At 38.8% G+C, this 16,515-nt stretch overlaps 1 protein-coding gene across 3 annotated transcripts in view; it reads left to right on the forward strand.

Annotated features, from left to right (window-relative positions):
- The window catches only part of FIGN (fidgetin, microtubule severing factor), a 127,544-nt gene extending 114,736 nt beyond the window's left edge, over positions 1-12,808 (forward strand). For all 3 annotated transcript variants that reach the window (XM_080668643.1, XM_080668642.1, XM_080668644.1), the window contains exon 2: positions 10,514-12,808. In XM_080668643.1, the coding sequence (XP_080524769.1) occupies positions 10,522-12,765 (2,244 nt within the window). In that variant the 5' untranslated portion in view covers positions 10,514-10,521 and the 3' untranslated portion in view covers positions 12,766-12,808. The remainder of the gene's footprint in view (positions 1-10,513) is intronic.
- Positions 12,809-16,515: the final 3,707 nt, after the last annotated feature.

Genomic DNA, 16,515 nt, shown 5'->3' on the forward strand with positions numbered 1-16,515 from the left:
ATCAGTCCTCTTACCTACAAACTCTCAAACTTTTCCTTTGTTATAGCTGATGACATCTGACAACTAAGATTCTGGGTATGAATCACTTGTATATTTTAAGTTGCATGTATATGCATAGTTGTGTACTCTTTTGAATTAATTATGTTAAAATATACACAGACTTTTGAACACTGTTTTTACTTGATTTAGATTATTATTAAAAAATATTTACACATAAACTTTTGTAAAACCTACTTTCTGTCGAAAACAACATCAATTTAAATTATAATTTTAAAATGTAGGGATTTTATATGAGCATAATTATATGTTCACTTGAATACTTTGATTTAAGCATTGGGAATTTTAAGACCTCCTACAGAAAAAATTATTTGAATTAGGATTTTGATTTCTGGGTTGCTTTAAATGGTAGACAATCTATCCTGATTATATATTGAATATAAGTTCAGTGGATGGACAGTGTTATTTCCTTCATCAGTGTAATTTGCTTTGCATAAGTGCTTATGCATTCAGCCTCGTAAATGCAAACCATCTTCTTTAGGTTTTGCATGTAGTCACTGATTATCAGAGATGCAAATTAAAATGACAATGAGGTATCACCTCACACCTGTCAGAATGGCTATCATCAACAAATCAACAAAGGACAAGTGTTGGCTAGAATGTGGAGAAAAGGGAACCCTAGTATGCTGCTGGTGGAAATGCAGACTTGTGCAGCCACTGTGGAAGACAGTATGGAGTTTCCTCAAAAAATTAAATATGGAACTGCCATTTGGCCCAGTGATCCCACTTTTAGGAATATATCCCAAGAAACCCAAAACACCAATCAGAAAGAATGTATGCACCCCCATGTTCATAGCAGCACAATTTACAATGGCTAAGATCTGGAAATAGCCCAAGTGCCCATCAGTAGGTGAGTGGATAAAAAAACTGAGGTACATTTACACCATGGAATACTATGCAGCAGTAAAAAAAGGAGTTCTTACCCTTTGAGACAGCATGAAGGGACTTGAAGAGGAATATGCTAAGCAAAATAAGCCAGTCAGAGAAAGACAAGTATCATATGATCTCACTCATATGTGGGATCTAATGAACAAAATAAATTAATGAACAAAATAGATCCGGAGAGACAGACGCATGGAACAGACAGTTGAATCTTAGAGGGAAGGCTGGGCTGGATGAGTGGGTGGGAAGAGATCAACCAAAGAACTTGTATGCATACATGCATAATCCATGGACACAGATAATAAGGTGGTGAAGGTCTGAGGTGGGGGGCAGGGTGGGCTAGAAGGTGTTAATGGGGGACATAAGTAATACTTTCAACAATGAAAATTTTAAATAAAAAACTTAAAAATGATGATCTGTCCGACCCATGCATACCAAGTTTCATCCTCAGTATAATGAAATGTTGGCAAAATAGTCATTTTTATATTTGGTCACGTTTTGGTGAGTTAGTATTTTGTTGCTGTGAATAAAATTTAATGACTTTTAGGGAAACTAATTCAGATCATAAGCTACCCACAAAGTTAATTGAAGGACAGGGTATATACCATTCTTGTCCAAGTCATGGAGCCTGTAACACTGAATACAGGCTCTGCCTAAGCCCAAAGGTTAGTTGATCATCCCGATACCATCCACCCAACAGCTTTCTATAAGAAATAAGAAGTATAACTTCGTAGGCATTTAAGCAGTCCCTCGAAAGTTATACTGAAGCTCATGATTGGCTGTTACCTGGAGCTTTGGTTTTGGTATCAGAACCTATGGCAGATTCAAAGGAACATTAGGGATGGCATGGACTGACATAAGGAAAATAGCTAGGAGGAGTATCTGACAGATCACAACAAAAGGGAACAAACTGAAATAACAGCAATCTGGAAACCAGTTTTGTTTTTAATCATAATCTATACTATTGTATTAATGAGACTGAGTCAACAAGAAAAATATCAATTATTTTATCAGTGCCCTGATTAAGCAGGCAGGAATGCATATAATGAATAGTATTTGGAAACATTTTGTTCTAAAGAGACTACTTTAAAAAAAAAAAGATTAAGAGCACTAGCTACTTGTTAAGAAAATGTAATTAAGTGATAAACTGGAGCTTTAAGCTTCATAGTGAAATCATAAATTCAATTGCTTACGTGACCAGTAAATACGGTAAAAATACCTGATGTAATAAGGAAGGGGGGCACCATGACAAACTGGATGGCATGCCATGTCCAAAGCGGGCAGATGGTCATCAGATCCAGCCAACTGTTGCCTGGCAAAAATGAGTTCTAGGATTATAAGATCATTCAACTTGAGAAAAGGGAAATATAAGAATTCTTTTATATAAAGTTGGCTGATTTCAAACCCTCTGCTGGCCAAACAAAACATGGCTGCAGGCTGCATGCCACCCACAGACTGTCAGGTGGCAATTTTTCTGTTAGAGGGTGAGGCATTTGAACTATATTTACTAAGGACCATTTAGCCAGAAATGCCTTCATGATTGTTAAAGGGGATTGTTTTATGCAAATAAGATGGAATGGGGGGAGAAAGTAATTTGCTGCAAAATGTATTATAATTTGGAGTCTTGAGGTGTGAAAGTGTGATTTAAAGAGAAAAATCATTTGACAGCCTTGCTATATAATTAGAATATTTTATTTTGAGACTGTGAGTTTTGAGATCATTCTTAACTGGTTTTAAACCGCTAAGTATTTTGTTCCTTAGTTGTGGTCTCCACAACATTGAGTCAAAAATAACATTAAAAATAAAATGCTATGAAATTTTTTTGAATTTTTTGACACCTTTTTGATTAAGGAGATTGTGCTCTGTGTTTTGCTGAGTATTAAATAATTTTTAAACCTTTTTTATAACCAAGATTCCCACTGGAAAATTTCCTTTTCAGTAGCTGTCCTGACATTAAAGAAAAAGTGATTTATAAATTCTAGGAGTGATTTTACTTTTTTCTGTCTAGTCAGTTTTGTTTTTAATGCACCTTTTGCTTTTTTCAAAATAAAAGAATAACAAAAGTATTTGTACACAGTTACAAAATATTTTTCCAAATATCACTTTGGGTAATCTTAACAGTCCAGTAGCATATTATACCATTGCCATCCACATTTCAAAGCTGAGTGTGATATGCTTGCCTTCCCCAAGATTAGAACAAATACATTATGGGATGAGCAAAGCCAGTGGTCTGATTCTCAAGCTTCAGATATTCATTCTTCAAACACAATTCTAGAACCTTCTTTATGTTTTCTCCAGTTTCTTTCTATTCTATCAATCTAGCAACACCCTCCCAATAAAACTGTGTTAGACAAAATAGTATTCAACCCACAGAACACCATAGTAAGTGACATTACCGAATGGTAACCGAGGCTGTTTGGATTGGGGCAGGGGTGGGCAAACTTTTTGACTCGAGGGCCACAATGGGTTCTTAAACTGGACCGGAGGGCCGGAACAAAAGCATGGATGGAGTGTTTGTGTGAACTAATATAAATTCAAAGTAAATATCATTACATAAAAGGGTACGGTCTTTTTTTTATTTCAATAGTTTTATTCATTTCAAACATTTTAACAAGAAGAATGTAAACACTAATTATTATAATTTGAAACTTCAAAAAATGGAGGAATCATAGCACAATAACATACCTTATATTGAAGATGGCAAAGGCAAAATAAAATTGCCTAACAAGGGAAAGGTACAAAAGCCTTTCAAATTAAACTTAAATATAATAAAATAATTTAAAACTAAAACAAATAGAAAAGAACAAAATGTGTAAACAGTAAATTAAACATTTTCTTTAGTGCAACTTCCAAATTATGCCCAGGACGTAGATGTAGATGGCAATGTAGACTGGGTTGAAAGGTTTTTGGTCTTTAAAACATCAACTTCAGTGGGAACAGTGTTGTTGGTCTCCTTTTTAGCTAATGCTCTGATACTGTGCTCTCCAGGGGCGTGTCTGCCTACATCACCACGATAACGTGTCTACGCATTCCCAGGGTGATGTCGGGGGACGCTTCCGCGGGCATTACAAGGAGCCTCTGGAAGATTGAGAGGTTGTTCCTTCTACTGAATGGGAGGATATAAATCCGCCCACTCAGAAGAAGGAACTGCGGCGGTGTTTCCCCAACGTTGCCATGTTAACACTGCTGCTGGTGAAGGAGCGGAGGGGAGAGCAAGAGAACCCTCCGCTCTTTCGGCTCCGCGGGCCGGATAGAACAGCCGAACGGGCCGGATCCGGCCCACGGGCCATAGTTTGCCCACAGCTGGATTGGGGACTAGGTCACTTTAAAGTTCCCTTAATCTTTGAAATCAAAGACTCTAATTTTAGAAAATTTAGAATGTAAATGTTTTTCCTTTTTATTGAAGGTTTTGGGGTGACACTGGTTAGAAAAATTGTACAAGTTTCAAGTGTACATTTCCAAAACCCATCATCTGTATTATGTGTTCACCTCCCTAAGTCAAATCTACTTCCTTCACTCTTTATTCCCCCCTACCCTCTTCTGCCTCCCACCTTCACCTCCTAGAAATCACCATACTGTTGTCCTTGTCCATGAGTTTTTTTCCTTTATTTTTCTTTTTTGCTCAATCCCAATCTCCCCTCATATAGCTCCCCACCCCTCTGACAGCCTACAGCCTGCTTTCTATCTTTGAATTTGTCTCTGTTTTGCTTGTTACTTAGTTTATTGGATTCCACATATGAGTGAATGTAAAATTATAAGGAAGATAGAAAGCTGGAAAAGTTTCATTGGTAAACTGACTCCCCCTGGTTTAAATTCTTATAATCGAACCACAAAGGTTTACACATAGTGGGCCCCCAGTTTGTTGACCTTCCCACATAGTGCAACCTCCGTTTGTTCCTACTTCAAATTCATTTTATAAAGGACTTCTACTTTTAGGGTTCTGAAGATGGACCAAATTAAATATATGAAAGAGAATATGTAATTCATGTGTTTCTTCCCCTCACTTTTCCCTTACTATTACTTTCTGATAAGACATCACATTTTCAGGCTAGGAATTATCAGGGAATGGACTGAGGAAGTTTTCAGATGAAATGGGTTAGTTCAAGTAATACCAGATACTACTGTGTTGGCCTCTTGGTTTAAGAAGGTCAGCACACAAAAGAAGACTGCTGCAGCCCAGCCAGTGTGGCTCAGTGGTTGAGCATCGACCTATGAACCAGGAGGTCATGGTTTGATTCCTGGTCAGGGCACATGCCCAGGTTGCAGGCTTAATCCCCAGTGTGGGGTGTGCAGAAGGCAGCCAATCAATGATTCTCTCTCATCATTGATGTTTCTCTCTCTCTCTTCCTCTCCCTTATTCTCTGAAATAAATAAAAAAATATATTTTTAAAAAAGTAGATTGCTCAGACATTTCATTTGGTCATCACGTCCCTTGAAGAATAATTACAAGGCACCAGTTTTCAGTACCAGGAAGTTTTTTAAGCCCTCTCAGAAGGCTCATCACTACATGAACCTATATTTTTAGCCAATGAATTTGCTCCCCTCTCATTGAAATGTTAAAGCTGGGTGTGTTCTACCATGTCCCACCTATGAGATGATGAATATGCTGCATTGGTAGGCTGAGAGGGCTGGAAACTAATTACTTGTTATAGTCACCCTAGTAGTAATTGTTTTCTAGAGAGAAACCGTGGTAAATATGGTACTACATATTTTTAAATATATTATAAAATATGAATATATTATAAAAAATAATAATGAAGGCTTGAGAAGTACAGTAACCCAAAGGAGTGTAATGAGTGCAGTGATGTTGCAGGCCCGTGAGAGTGTTGTGCAGCCATCCTAGAGCAGGCCAGCCCGCTGTGCCTGCAGGTGTTTGCCTCGGGCCCCTGCCCTTAGGAAGTCTGAGAACACCGACAAATGAAGGCAGAGTCCCTAGCAGCCAGAATTACCCCATGGGAACCTGGTAGAGGAGAACAGCTTTTTTAGACCTGATGAACTGCTGAATAGCATGTGTGTGTTACAGGTGGGGGTGGAGTAGTGAGTGCCTTAGATTAATATTTCCAGGAATGTGTGCTAAAAATAGATTCTAGAAGGCTTAGTCTTTTATTTCAGTTTCCTCCCATTCAGAAAGTTGTTTTTATACCCTTCATTTTCCTAGAGTTTCTTGATAATTTGGAAGCTGAGACAGTACTGTGAAGGATGCCACAATTGTTTCCAGTTGTTTCATTTCAAAATTGTGAAAAGGGAGGAAGTAAAGCAACGAGGCAGCAGCAACTGTTTAGTAATTAAAGATAAGTTATGAAATGGTCATAAGGATAACAATGGAAAATGTTATGCAAACTGCCCAGTTTTATGGGAAATATAGACTTGTTCATTTGTACACATATAAATTAAAATCCTATAACATAAAATAACAAAATGTTCTGGCTTTTTACTGTAGAATCTGCCGTTCTTGTGTAACATGATAAAGTTATCTTAAAAGCAATTTTCTATTAAATTGCACATTTTTTAAAACAAACACATTGCATTGTAAAATTTGCCAGCTGTATTAATAATTGTCTAATACTATCAAACATAAAAATTGATGTTTTGGAGCAATTCTTCAATTATCTTTAAGAACTATTTTTCTTAATTTTCGCTGTTTTCTGAGTTTTTATTGTACTTATGTAAGCTATTACTAAACAGCAGTGGGAGTTATTTTTTTGGAATCACGTCTCTAATAATGTTTAAGGTGGTATTGTTACTGGTTTTTCTCTTCATGTTTCAAAAAGAAACCACATAAAAGCTGTTTTTAAAACCCATCTTATTATTTGGGTGCCAAGTAAGTGACAGGCATCTGCGGCTTCTCACTCACAGATAACAGCAATACAATAAAAGGGAGCGTGCTTTTTTGTTCAAAGAACATTTAACTGTATGTTTTTAATCCATTTCACATCAGAAATATCACCACCAATAAACGGAGCAATAATAACAACAACAAAAATAAGTTTGGTTCTACTTTCAATTGGTATTAAAATTCAAGAAACTGATGAAAAGGCTCTTTGTTCTCCCAAGGCTAGGACAGTCTCCTGAACACTAGCTTCCTCAGCGCCTACTGATAGTAAGAACCAGAGTATGGTAAACTATTAACTTACATATTTAAACAATACTAATGACTTTAAAGCACTCGCTAAGTCCTTGTGTTTCAGGGATGTGAATAATTCCGTTCCTTTACGTTTATTTTAATCAAAGCTCCATCTTGCCTTTTGCAGCCCTGCTGAGATTATTGTTATTTAGTATGAATCAATAAATAAACTTCCAATAATCTTGGTAATCACATCCAAAAATAGCATGAGAATCAAAAAGCAATCGTGTTTCCCATAATTGTTCCAAATAAATAATTTTGATAGGATCTTTACTTAATTTCTGATGAAACAGAAACCTTACAAAATTTAATTCGTTTTGCTAGAGCCTTTGCAAAAAGGCCCAGCGAAAATAGCCAACCTACTTGATTTAAACTTTATATTCCTGTCTCTTATAGTGATTATAACTTACCAAGATTATTTTATGCATACTTTTATAAATGGCTAATTTACAAGGAAAAAATTTTAAGCCAATACAGGTGGAAGGTTGCCCATCGTTTTTGTTTTGTTTTGTTTTTAATAATTATTCTAAACCTAAAGCTAAAGTTTTATTTTTTACAGTGAGCATTTTAAAAGTCATTTTTTTTATGTATGTGTGTTAACTCATGATAACAATGGCTTACCTCAGCTCACTGGAAGGAAACCAGGCCCCTTCACATGCGTGTTGTGTTGTGTGGTGTGGTGTTGTGTTGTGCTGTGGTGCCCTTGTAGTAAATTCCATTGCCTGTGACTCCTAAATTATTTTCTGAAACCTTGTTTCAAGACATTTATTTAAACGTTTCTTCTGTACCAGTCTAATCAGTCTTACTCATAGCATATGTGTATTCTTATGTTCTCAACTCTGTATTTTGATAGTCTGAACGGAAAAAAAAATCCTAATAGAAATTCCCTGGAAATAATTTACAGGACTAATGAATTTGTAGGTCTTTTAGACAGCTCTCCATTACAGTCACATTAATATTCTCTCCTTCTTATAAGGCTTGAAGTAAATCCCATGACATTAGAAGAATTTAGATACTGATTACTTGCGATTGGTTCCTGGTGATTTGCTCTTAATAATTTCCAGTTGAATTTAATGAAAGTATGATTCCTGAAATGCTGCTTCATTAAAATTGCATATTTTCCCCTTTAAGTATGGTTTCGATCATTTCACCCATTTTGTGGTATGTTTTTCTCTCCCTTAAAAAATAACGATTGAGAAAACAGAAACAATTAAGAATATCACTTTAGTTCTTCCTAGAACTCACACAGAGTAAATGACACAAACTGCATTTCATCCAGATTTACAATTTATTCATTTATTATTTTACTTTATTATTTTGCAATTTGAAGAGATTGTTTCTAAAAGACAGACTTTGAAAAGAGGGACAGTGAAGAAGGAATCTGTTGCATGTACAAGAGGTCTTTAGTAGCAAGGTCTTTAGTATTTTTACAAAAAAAAATGGTAAAGCTTGATTAAGTTATGCTGTGCAGCTTTCAGACTTAATTTAACTGAGATGGTGATTTGCAAATGAATATCTACATGGATCCTTTTAAAAAATCCAAATGCAAATGAGTACAACTGTGGTAAAATATATTTGCAAATGAATCCTGTTGCTTTATTCATTTATTGTGTAATTACTGCAATCCTTCCTACCTTGTTTTCAGTATTTTTTAATCATTAAGTTGGAAGCATGACAGCAGTGCCAGCCCTGGCATGATTCTCTTTGACTAAAACCTTGTAAATTAACACAATTAGCCCAGCATCATCCCGCTAATTAACTTCCAGTGTCTGGTGCAATGGTTTTGCAAACAAGGAAGAGGGAGTCAGAAGGGAATCAACATGCCATTCTGTTACCAAACTCTGTGCTATGTTCAGTTTTGCTCAGTAAGTCAAAGCTGGCTGTGTCAGAAGCCAGTCAGGCAATGAAGAGCTAAAGGGTTTGGAGGAAGAAAGCAGAGGCGGATAGGAGCTGTCAAAATAGACTGGGAAATTCAGAGGAGAGCTGATGCCACAGAAGCCTCATTTAGACCAGGCCTCCTTTTTATCAAGGAATCTCTGCCAGAGGGCACAAGACAGTTTGCAAAATTCACTTTGGGTAATAAAAGGAGATTAAGGAGGCCTGCTTAATACAGCTGAACCAGACTAGCAAGTGTTCCAAGGAAGCAGAGATGAGGATGGGGTGAGCCGGCCCTGGGAACTAGAACAGGGTTCCAGTGCTCTTCGGTCACTAACTGCATGTGAGTCCTCGAGGGTGCATTCTGAATCCCTTTGGGTGTGAGAATGCAATTTCTAAGGTCTCTTTTGAACTGTAAAATTCAAATGATTCTGATTCTAACTGCTTAGCATTTTCTTTTACATGAGAAAATACTCTTGTTTTATACTTTAATACATAGTCATCTTGCTTCAGTTAGTAATCTAACAGATGCTATAATTACCCATAGCATCCCATTCCAGAGTTGTACTATTCCAGTTTCTGCCACACACCGCTTCCCAAGGAAATGTAGAGTTAGAATCCAGATCCTCTTATTCTCTCTCTATTCGTATCTCCCTGTTCACATCTCTCACTAGAGAGAGAGAGAGACAGAGAATCTTCTCTCCTCTTAGTAGCTTGGAGCTCTAAGGCAGAGAGAAAGATTACAAGAGAAGGAGGGAGAATGCTAGCTAGAAGACCGATAGACAAGTGATGCCTGTATCTTTTTTTTCAGGGGCTCAACAACAGAACTGAGAGGCAGAAAGGAGCCAGTTGTAATTCATACCGAGTTGTAGGCTTTGTGCGATGCAAGCGATGAAGCGCTGCCTGGGAGATTGCTTGGCTGCACTCCACGAAACAGATTTGAAACTGTCGTGGACCACTTTAGATGAGAGTTGGATTATGGAATGACCTGCTATGTCTGTGTCATATTGTTCTGTGCAGGGAGCATTATGCTGTGCTAACTAGGTGTTCAGTACCAAATAAGAGAGGTATCCTAGATGTGATCTGTCAGCTGTGTCTCATTTTTATATTGGCTAAAATATAAAACAGAAACTGTGATGTGAAGAGACGGAATAGCGAGATATTGCACATTAATACAATCACTTGCTAGATATTTAAAATGGGTGCATATTTTATTGTAAGAACCTCTGACTGAATTCTCACTTGGCAGGAATGTGTGTGTACATATATATGTGTTTCTCTGTGTTTAGCAAGTGACTTAATAGGCTAAACAGAAATACATTTGCTTATGAGTTAAAAACGGGGGGAAATTTAGGTCTTCTACAGAGTTTTCATTCGAATTCAGTTTATTTTTTTTATACAGGGCTGAAATTCAATCCATTTTAAAGTGTGCATATTATAGAAATTATGACAGATATTATAAACTGGGGGAATACTTTATAATGTCTATATGATTGGTAGAAAATAATAGGTAACAAAAGAAGTTCTGATGAGTATCTAAGTAACTTAACTTTCCCCCCCCACCCCCATCCTTAGGCTTGAAGATGCAGTGGACGCCGGAGCATGCCCAGTGGCCAGAACAGCACTTTGACATCACCTCGACCACTCGGTCTCCTGCCCACAAAGTCGAAGCCTACAGAGGTCATTTGCAGCGCACCTATCAGTATGCCTGGGCAAATGATGACATATCTGCTCTGACTGCATCCAACCTACTAAAAAAATATGCAGAGAAGTATTCTGGCATTTTGGAGGGCCCTGTGGACCGACCTGTACTCAGCAACTACTCAGACACACCATCGGGACTAGTGAATGGTCGGAAAAATGAAAACGAGCCCTGGCAGCCGTCCTTGAATTCAGAAGCTGTTTATCCCATGAACTGTGTCCCGGATGTTATCACTGCCAGCAAAGCTGGAGTCAGTTCAGCCCTCCCTCCAGCAGATGTCTCTGCAAGTATAGGGAGCTCTCCTGGGGTGGCCAGCAACCTGACAGAACCCAGTTATTCTAGTAGTACCTGTGGAAGCCACACTGTACCTAGTCTTCATGCAGGGCTCCCATCTCAGGAATATGCCCCCGGATACAACGGATCTTATTTGCATTCTACGTACAGTGGCCAACCAGCACCTGCACTTCCTTCGCCTCATCCATCTCCTTTGCATAGTTCTGGGCTCCTACAGCCGCCACCACCGCCTCCTCCGCCACCAGCCCTGGTCCCAGGCTACAATGGGACTTCTAACCTCTCGAGTTATAGCTATCCCTCTGCTAGCTATCCCCCTCAGACTGCTGTGGGATCTGGTTATAGCCCCGGGGGGGCACCCCCTCCTCCTTCAGCATACCTGCCTTCAGGAATTCCTGCTCCTACCCCTCTGCCCCCTACCACTGTTCCTGGATACACCTACCAGGGTCACAGTTTGACACCTATCGCACCCTCGGCCCTGACAAACAGTTCGGCAAGTTCTCTCAAAAGAAAAGCTTTCTATATGGCAGGGCAGGGCGATATGGACTCCAGTTATGGAAATTACAGCTATGGCCAACAGAGATCTACACAAAGTCCTATGTACAGAATGCCCGACAACAGCATTTCAAACTCAAATCGGGGGAATGGCTTTGACAGAAGTGCTGAAGCATCATCCTTAGCATTTAAGCCAACGAAGCAGCTAATGTCCTCTGAACAGCAAAGAAAATTCAGCAGCCAGTCCAGTAGGGCTCTGACCCCACCTTCCTACAGTACTGCTAAAAATTCACTGGGCTCAAGATCCAGCGAACCCTTTGGGAAGTACACGTCGCCAGTAATGAGTGAGCATGGGGACGAGCACAGGCTCCTCTCTCACCCCATGCAAGGCCCTGGGCTCCGTGCAGCTACCTCATCCAACCACTCTGTGGACGAGCAACTGAAGAATACTGACACACACCTCATTGACCTGGTCACCAACGAGATCATCACCCAAGGACCACCAGTGGACTGGAGTGACATTGCTGGTCTGGACCTGGTAAAGGCCATCATTAAAGAGGAGGTGTTATGGCCAGTGTTGAGATCCGATGCATTCAGTGGACTGACGGCCTTACCTCGGAGCATCCTTTTATTTGGACCTCGAGGAACAGGCAAAACATTATTGGGCAGATGCATAGCTAGTCAGCTGGGGGCCACATTTTTCAAAATCGCTGGTTCTGGACTAGTTGCCAAGTGGTTAGGAGAAGCAGAGAAAATTATCCACGCCTCTTTCCTTGTGGCCAGGTGTCGCCAGCCCTCGGTGATTTTTGTCAGTGACATTGACCTGCTTCTCTCCTCTCAAGTGAGTGAGGAGCACAGTCCAGTCAGTCGGATGAGAACCGAATTTCTGATGCAGCTGGACACTGTACTAACATCGGCTGAGGACCAAATCGTAGTAATTTGTGCCACCAGTAAACCCGAGGAAATAGATGAATCTCTTCGGAGGTACTTCATGAAACGACTTTTAATCCCACTTCCTGACAGCACAGCCAGGCACCAGATAATAGTACAACTGCTCTCACAGCACAATTACTGTCTCAATGAAAAGGAGTTTGCACTGCTCGCCCAGCGCACAGAAGGCTTTTCTGGACTAGACGTGGCTCATTTGTGTCAGGAAGCGGCAGTGGGCCCCCTCCACGCCATGCCGGCCACAGACCTTTCAGCCATTATGCCCAGCCAGTTGAGGCCCGTTACATATCAAGACTTTGAAAATGCTTTCTGCAAGATTCAGCCTAGCATATCTCAAAAAGAGCTTGATATGTATGTTGAGTGGAACAAAATGTTTGGTTGCAGTCAGTGATAACTTCTTTTAAAAAGTGTAATGAATGTTGGCACACACACATAAAACCTGCTACATAGGGTATAGAGCCCCTTTCCAGTAGTGTTTAAATTGCAAAGGGTACTGGGGAAGATGATGATTAAGTTGCATCTTTAGAGTCAGGGTAGATTTGGAGGGGAAAAAATGCATCGAATGAGAGCATCTGATTTGAAAGCCCCAGATGACAGAAAGCATCTGTGGATGCTCAGTTCGGCTCAAGCTAGACAACACTCACCAAGGAGCAAGGTGCAAGTGTGTTGACTTCGGAAGGACATGAACCTCGTGTGTTGATTCCATTCTGCTGTTCTCGAGATTTAGTTGCTGTCAAGTGCCTGGAGTGGTGCTTTATTTTTTTGTTTGCCTCACAATTACATTGGTGGCATGTGCTAATATAAAGAGCTTTAACTTCAAACATTAGTGGACTAAAGAGATGAACGGTTGTGTTATGACAGAAAACCAGATTTTTGCCATTTTAAGAGCAACAGTATTCCTCAATCCTGTCTGTTCTGCGGTATTAAGCTAAGAACAGGTAAAACAGGGTAACGGTAATCTGGACCTTAATTTCTGCAGTTCATTTCTTTTAATGTTCTTGTCTGCAAAAACTCAGGAAAGCGATTGTGATTTGTACAGTACCTCAAAGGAATGTGTTGAAAGCACTATGTACTGCTGAGAGTAATGGGATAGGCTTCAATGTTACTTTATATTAAAATGTATGTTTACCTCAACAATTGGAAAATAGCAAGGAAAATTACTTTGAATGTATCCAGAAAAATAATGAAGTGTGATACAACTGAATATTTACAATTTAAAGTAGAAATGGAAGGATTTTTTTTAAAAAAAGGTTCTTTTACTAATTATGGGGAATTAACCAGAGCAGAATAATTCTTTATGTCAGTAACTGCAAGAGTTCTTCATACATTGCTCCTTGATAATGAAGTGAAAATGTTCTTAAAAGGTACACTGGTTAATGGAAAGCTACTTACTCAGTTTGTGTTAGTGTCTAGGACAGTCAGCCACAAAACCTGTTTAGGACCCTGAAAGTCACGGTACCTAAAAACTAGGACTGCATTTTACTGCATAGGTGGGAGTGGTGGTGGTTTGCAAGTTCTCTCTTAAAACTGCTGGGAATGGTGTCATTCTATTCACTAATCTAGCTTATAGGCTTGCCGTGCTGTTTAACAGAATGCAGAAGATAGCAACCAAATCAAACAAATAACTAAATAAATAAATGCAAAACACAACCGACCAACTTTTATATATATACATATATATATATATGTATTCACAAAGAGCGTCTACATCCCTTCTCCTTCTTTTTGACTGCTCTCTTGTCAGTGCGATTTTGCTTCTCATTTTAAACTCTTCTGGGCTGTAGTGCTCCCACATTCATTTCTACCTCAGTTTTGTTACATTTCTCTTGGAAATTTAAGTAGAAAATTGGAAGTGGACACACACAGGCACACACACATGCACTCTATAGCTTGCCAAACATGTCACTTTGTTTTCTTTTCCCATAAATCTAGTTTCCAAATACATCAGTCTTCCTGCTTATGTCTACCTGATTCTAGCTCCCACCCCAATAGCGTATGTGGCATTTTTCGTAATTCCGGATTCCTCTCCTGCTCCCCACCAAGTTGTTCTTTGTATTCCTGTGTGCTTTCTGTGCAACTTCTCACTGATAGCTGACCGATGCTCGGCAATGCCTCTGAACAGACAGTGTAGGCTGCAGCTTTCCAAAGCCGCTGCCCATGCATAAGCAGACAGCCTGGCTTTTTGAATGTATTTTTCCTTTCTTTTTTTTTTTTCTTTCATTTTTTAGTCAAGAGATGCAGTAACAAAACTGTTGCAAAGCACTGGCATTTTATGTATTCCAAAACTGATGTACATTTTTTAAAATTTTAAATAAATGCAATGGGAAGCCCCAAGAAAGTTCTTTCTGTTTTTGTTTTTGTTTTTGTTTCCCCTTCAAATATTTTTACTGATTTCATCCCCACTGTCAAATTCTCTGAAACACAACATAGAGAACGCTAATGAGAACGTCATGATATTTCTGAAATTTTATGATGTTTGATCCATTACTCCTTGTTTTTATTATTTTCATATTGCTAAAAACTAAGCAAATGAACCAGAATTTAATTTCCTGTGATATCCTAGGAATTAAAACTGTACTTACATAAAAATATTCCACATTAAAAAGCAGTGCCTTTCATTAAAGACACAAAAATACATCCTCTGCTTTTCACAAGTGAATATATGCTACAGTCGTATTCTGGCTCTACCCTGCACGCCCCTTGTTGTACGGAAATTCTAATATCCCCATTATCTTGTAGGTTCATATTGATCTCACTGACAAGTTTACTTTTGTACAGTACTGGCCTATTTTCTGTCTTTTAGACACTACAATTCATTTCGGCCAACATGCTGTGTTCACTTGAAAGCAACCGGCAAGTTTTGATAAATCCAGTCTTACTTAGACAACCTTGAAAAATCCAATATTGATCCATATTTTTTTGTGGCTAGTAAGAGTTAATGCCAAATATATGACTGCACTATTATGTTTTACACTCATTTATAAAACTGAAAATAAAGTCAGACATACTGGCTTTTAGCTTTAAGTGACTTAGTAATTACTTTGAGATATCAGTGGTCAAAAATCCATGTATTTAGGCAGAAGCTGAATTCATGTGTGGATTTCATTTAGCCTCCCGAATTCTAGGATTTGATTTCATAAGAAATTGGGCATGCTGAAGAAATGAAGATCTGTTGGGGGAGATAAGGCTGACCTTTGAGTAGATAGAGCTCTCCTGTGATTCTTTGATTCTACATGACAGCATATGAGCTCTTCTAGGGACTAGCCTAATAATGAGCTCTTTTCCGACTATCCCTTCTGGAGCATGGTGTGGGGGATGGGGACCACAGCCTCAGTAGTGAATGTGCACAATCAGTGATAGTACAACTGAGTAATGGGCTCCATGCTCTTGGCCTCTTTTTGACTGCTAAGAATTTGGAGAAGGCTACTAATGAAGGTAAGGAGTTAATGAGCCAGTCTAAAGCCCTTCCCTTCTGGCTAAGGGATTTGAGCCCTTTCACTTAACAGCCCCTAATTCTCTTCTTCACAACTGCAATAACATTTCCAACAGGGACAAAAAGGAAGTGAAGGAAACCACTTCAGAAGGATCAATAGAAATTCAAGAGGTAGTTCATAATAACCTTATATGTGACACAAATGGAAATACTCTACACTTCTGGCATGCTTCTCACCAAAATATTTAGAACATTAGTGACAATATGGAAAACTTTGCTGACTGAGCTGATCAATGGAATGTGAAGGCAGTATACTTTAAGGCTATTTACTTTCACACTGAATGTTTATCTATTAGTCAGTTTGTATTCTACTCAAATGCAGATAGACGGGTATAATGTTTTCTTGTGCATTTGAAACCTATCATGGAGAAAATAAACCATTCCACTAAAATACATAGGCCAAACACCATCTGGGCGAGTGATAAAAGTTATCCGGAGGCTATGCTATGTAAAATAGCAAGGTCAATCTACATTGGTTGCATAGTACTAGGCTATGCAGTTTTCAAAAACACTACATCCAAAAGAGTCCAAATTAATTCCTACAAGAGGTCTTTGTAAATTTAAACATATTTGTGGGTTGGAAAACATGTTTTAGAGGCATTTATAATTTCTCTGAAAATGTGTCTAACTCCAAGCAGGAAGATAATG

Source organism: Plecotus auritus (assembly GCF_963455305.1).
Source record: "Plecotus auritus genome assembly, chromosome: 5".
Taxonomy (NCBI): domain Eukaryota; kingdom Metazoa; phylum Chordata; class Mammalia; order Chiroptera; family Vespertilionidae; genus Plecotus; species Plecotus auritus.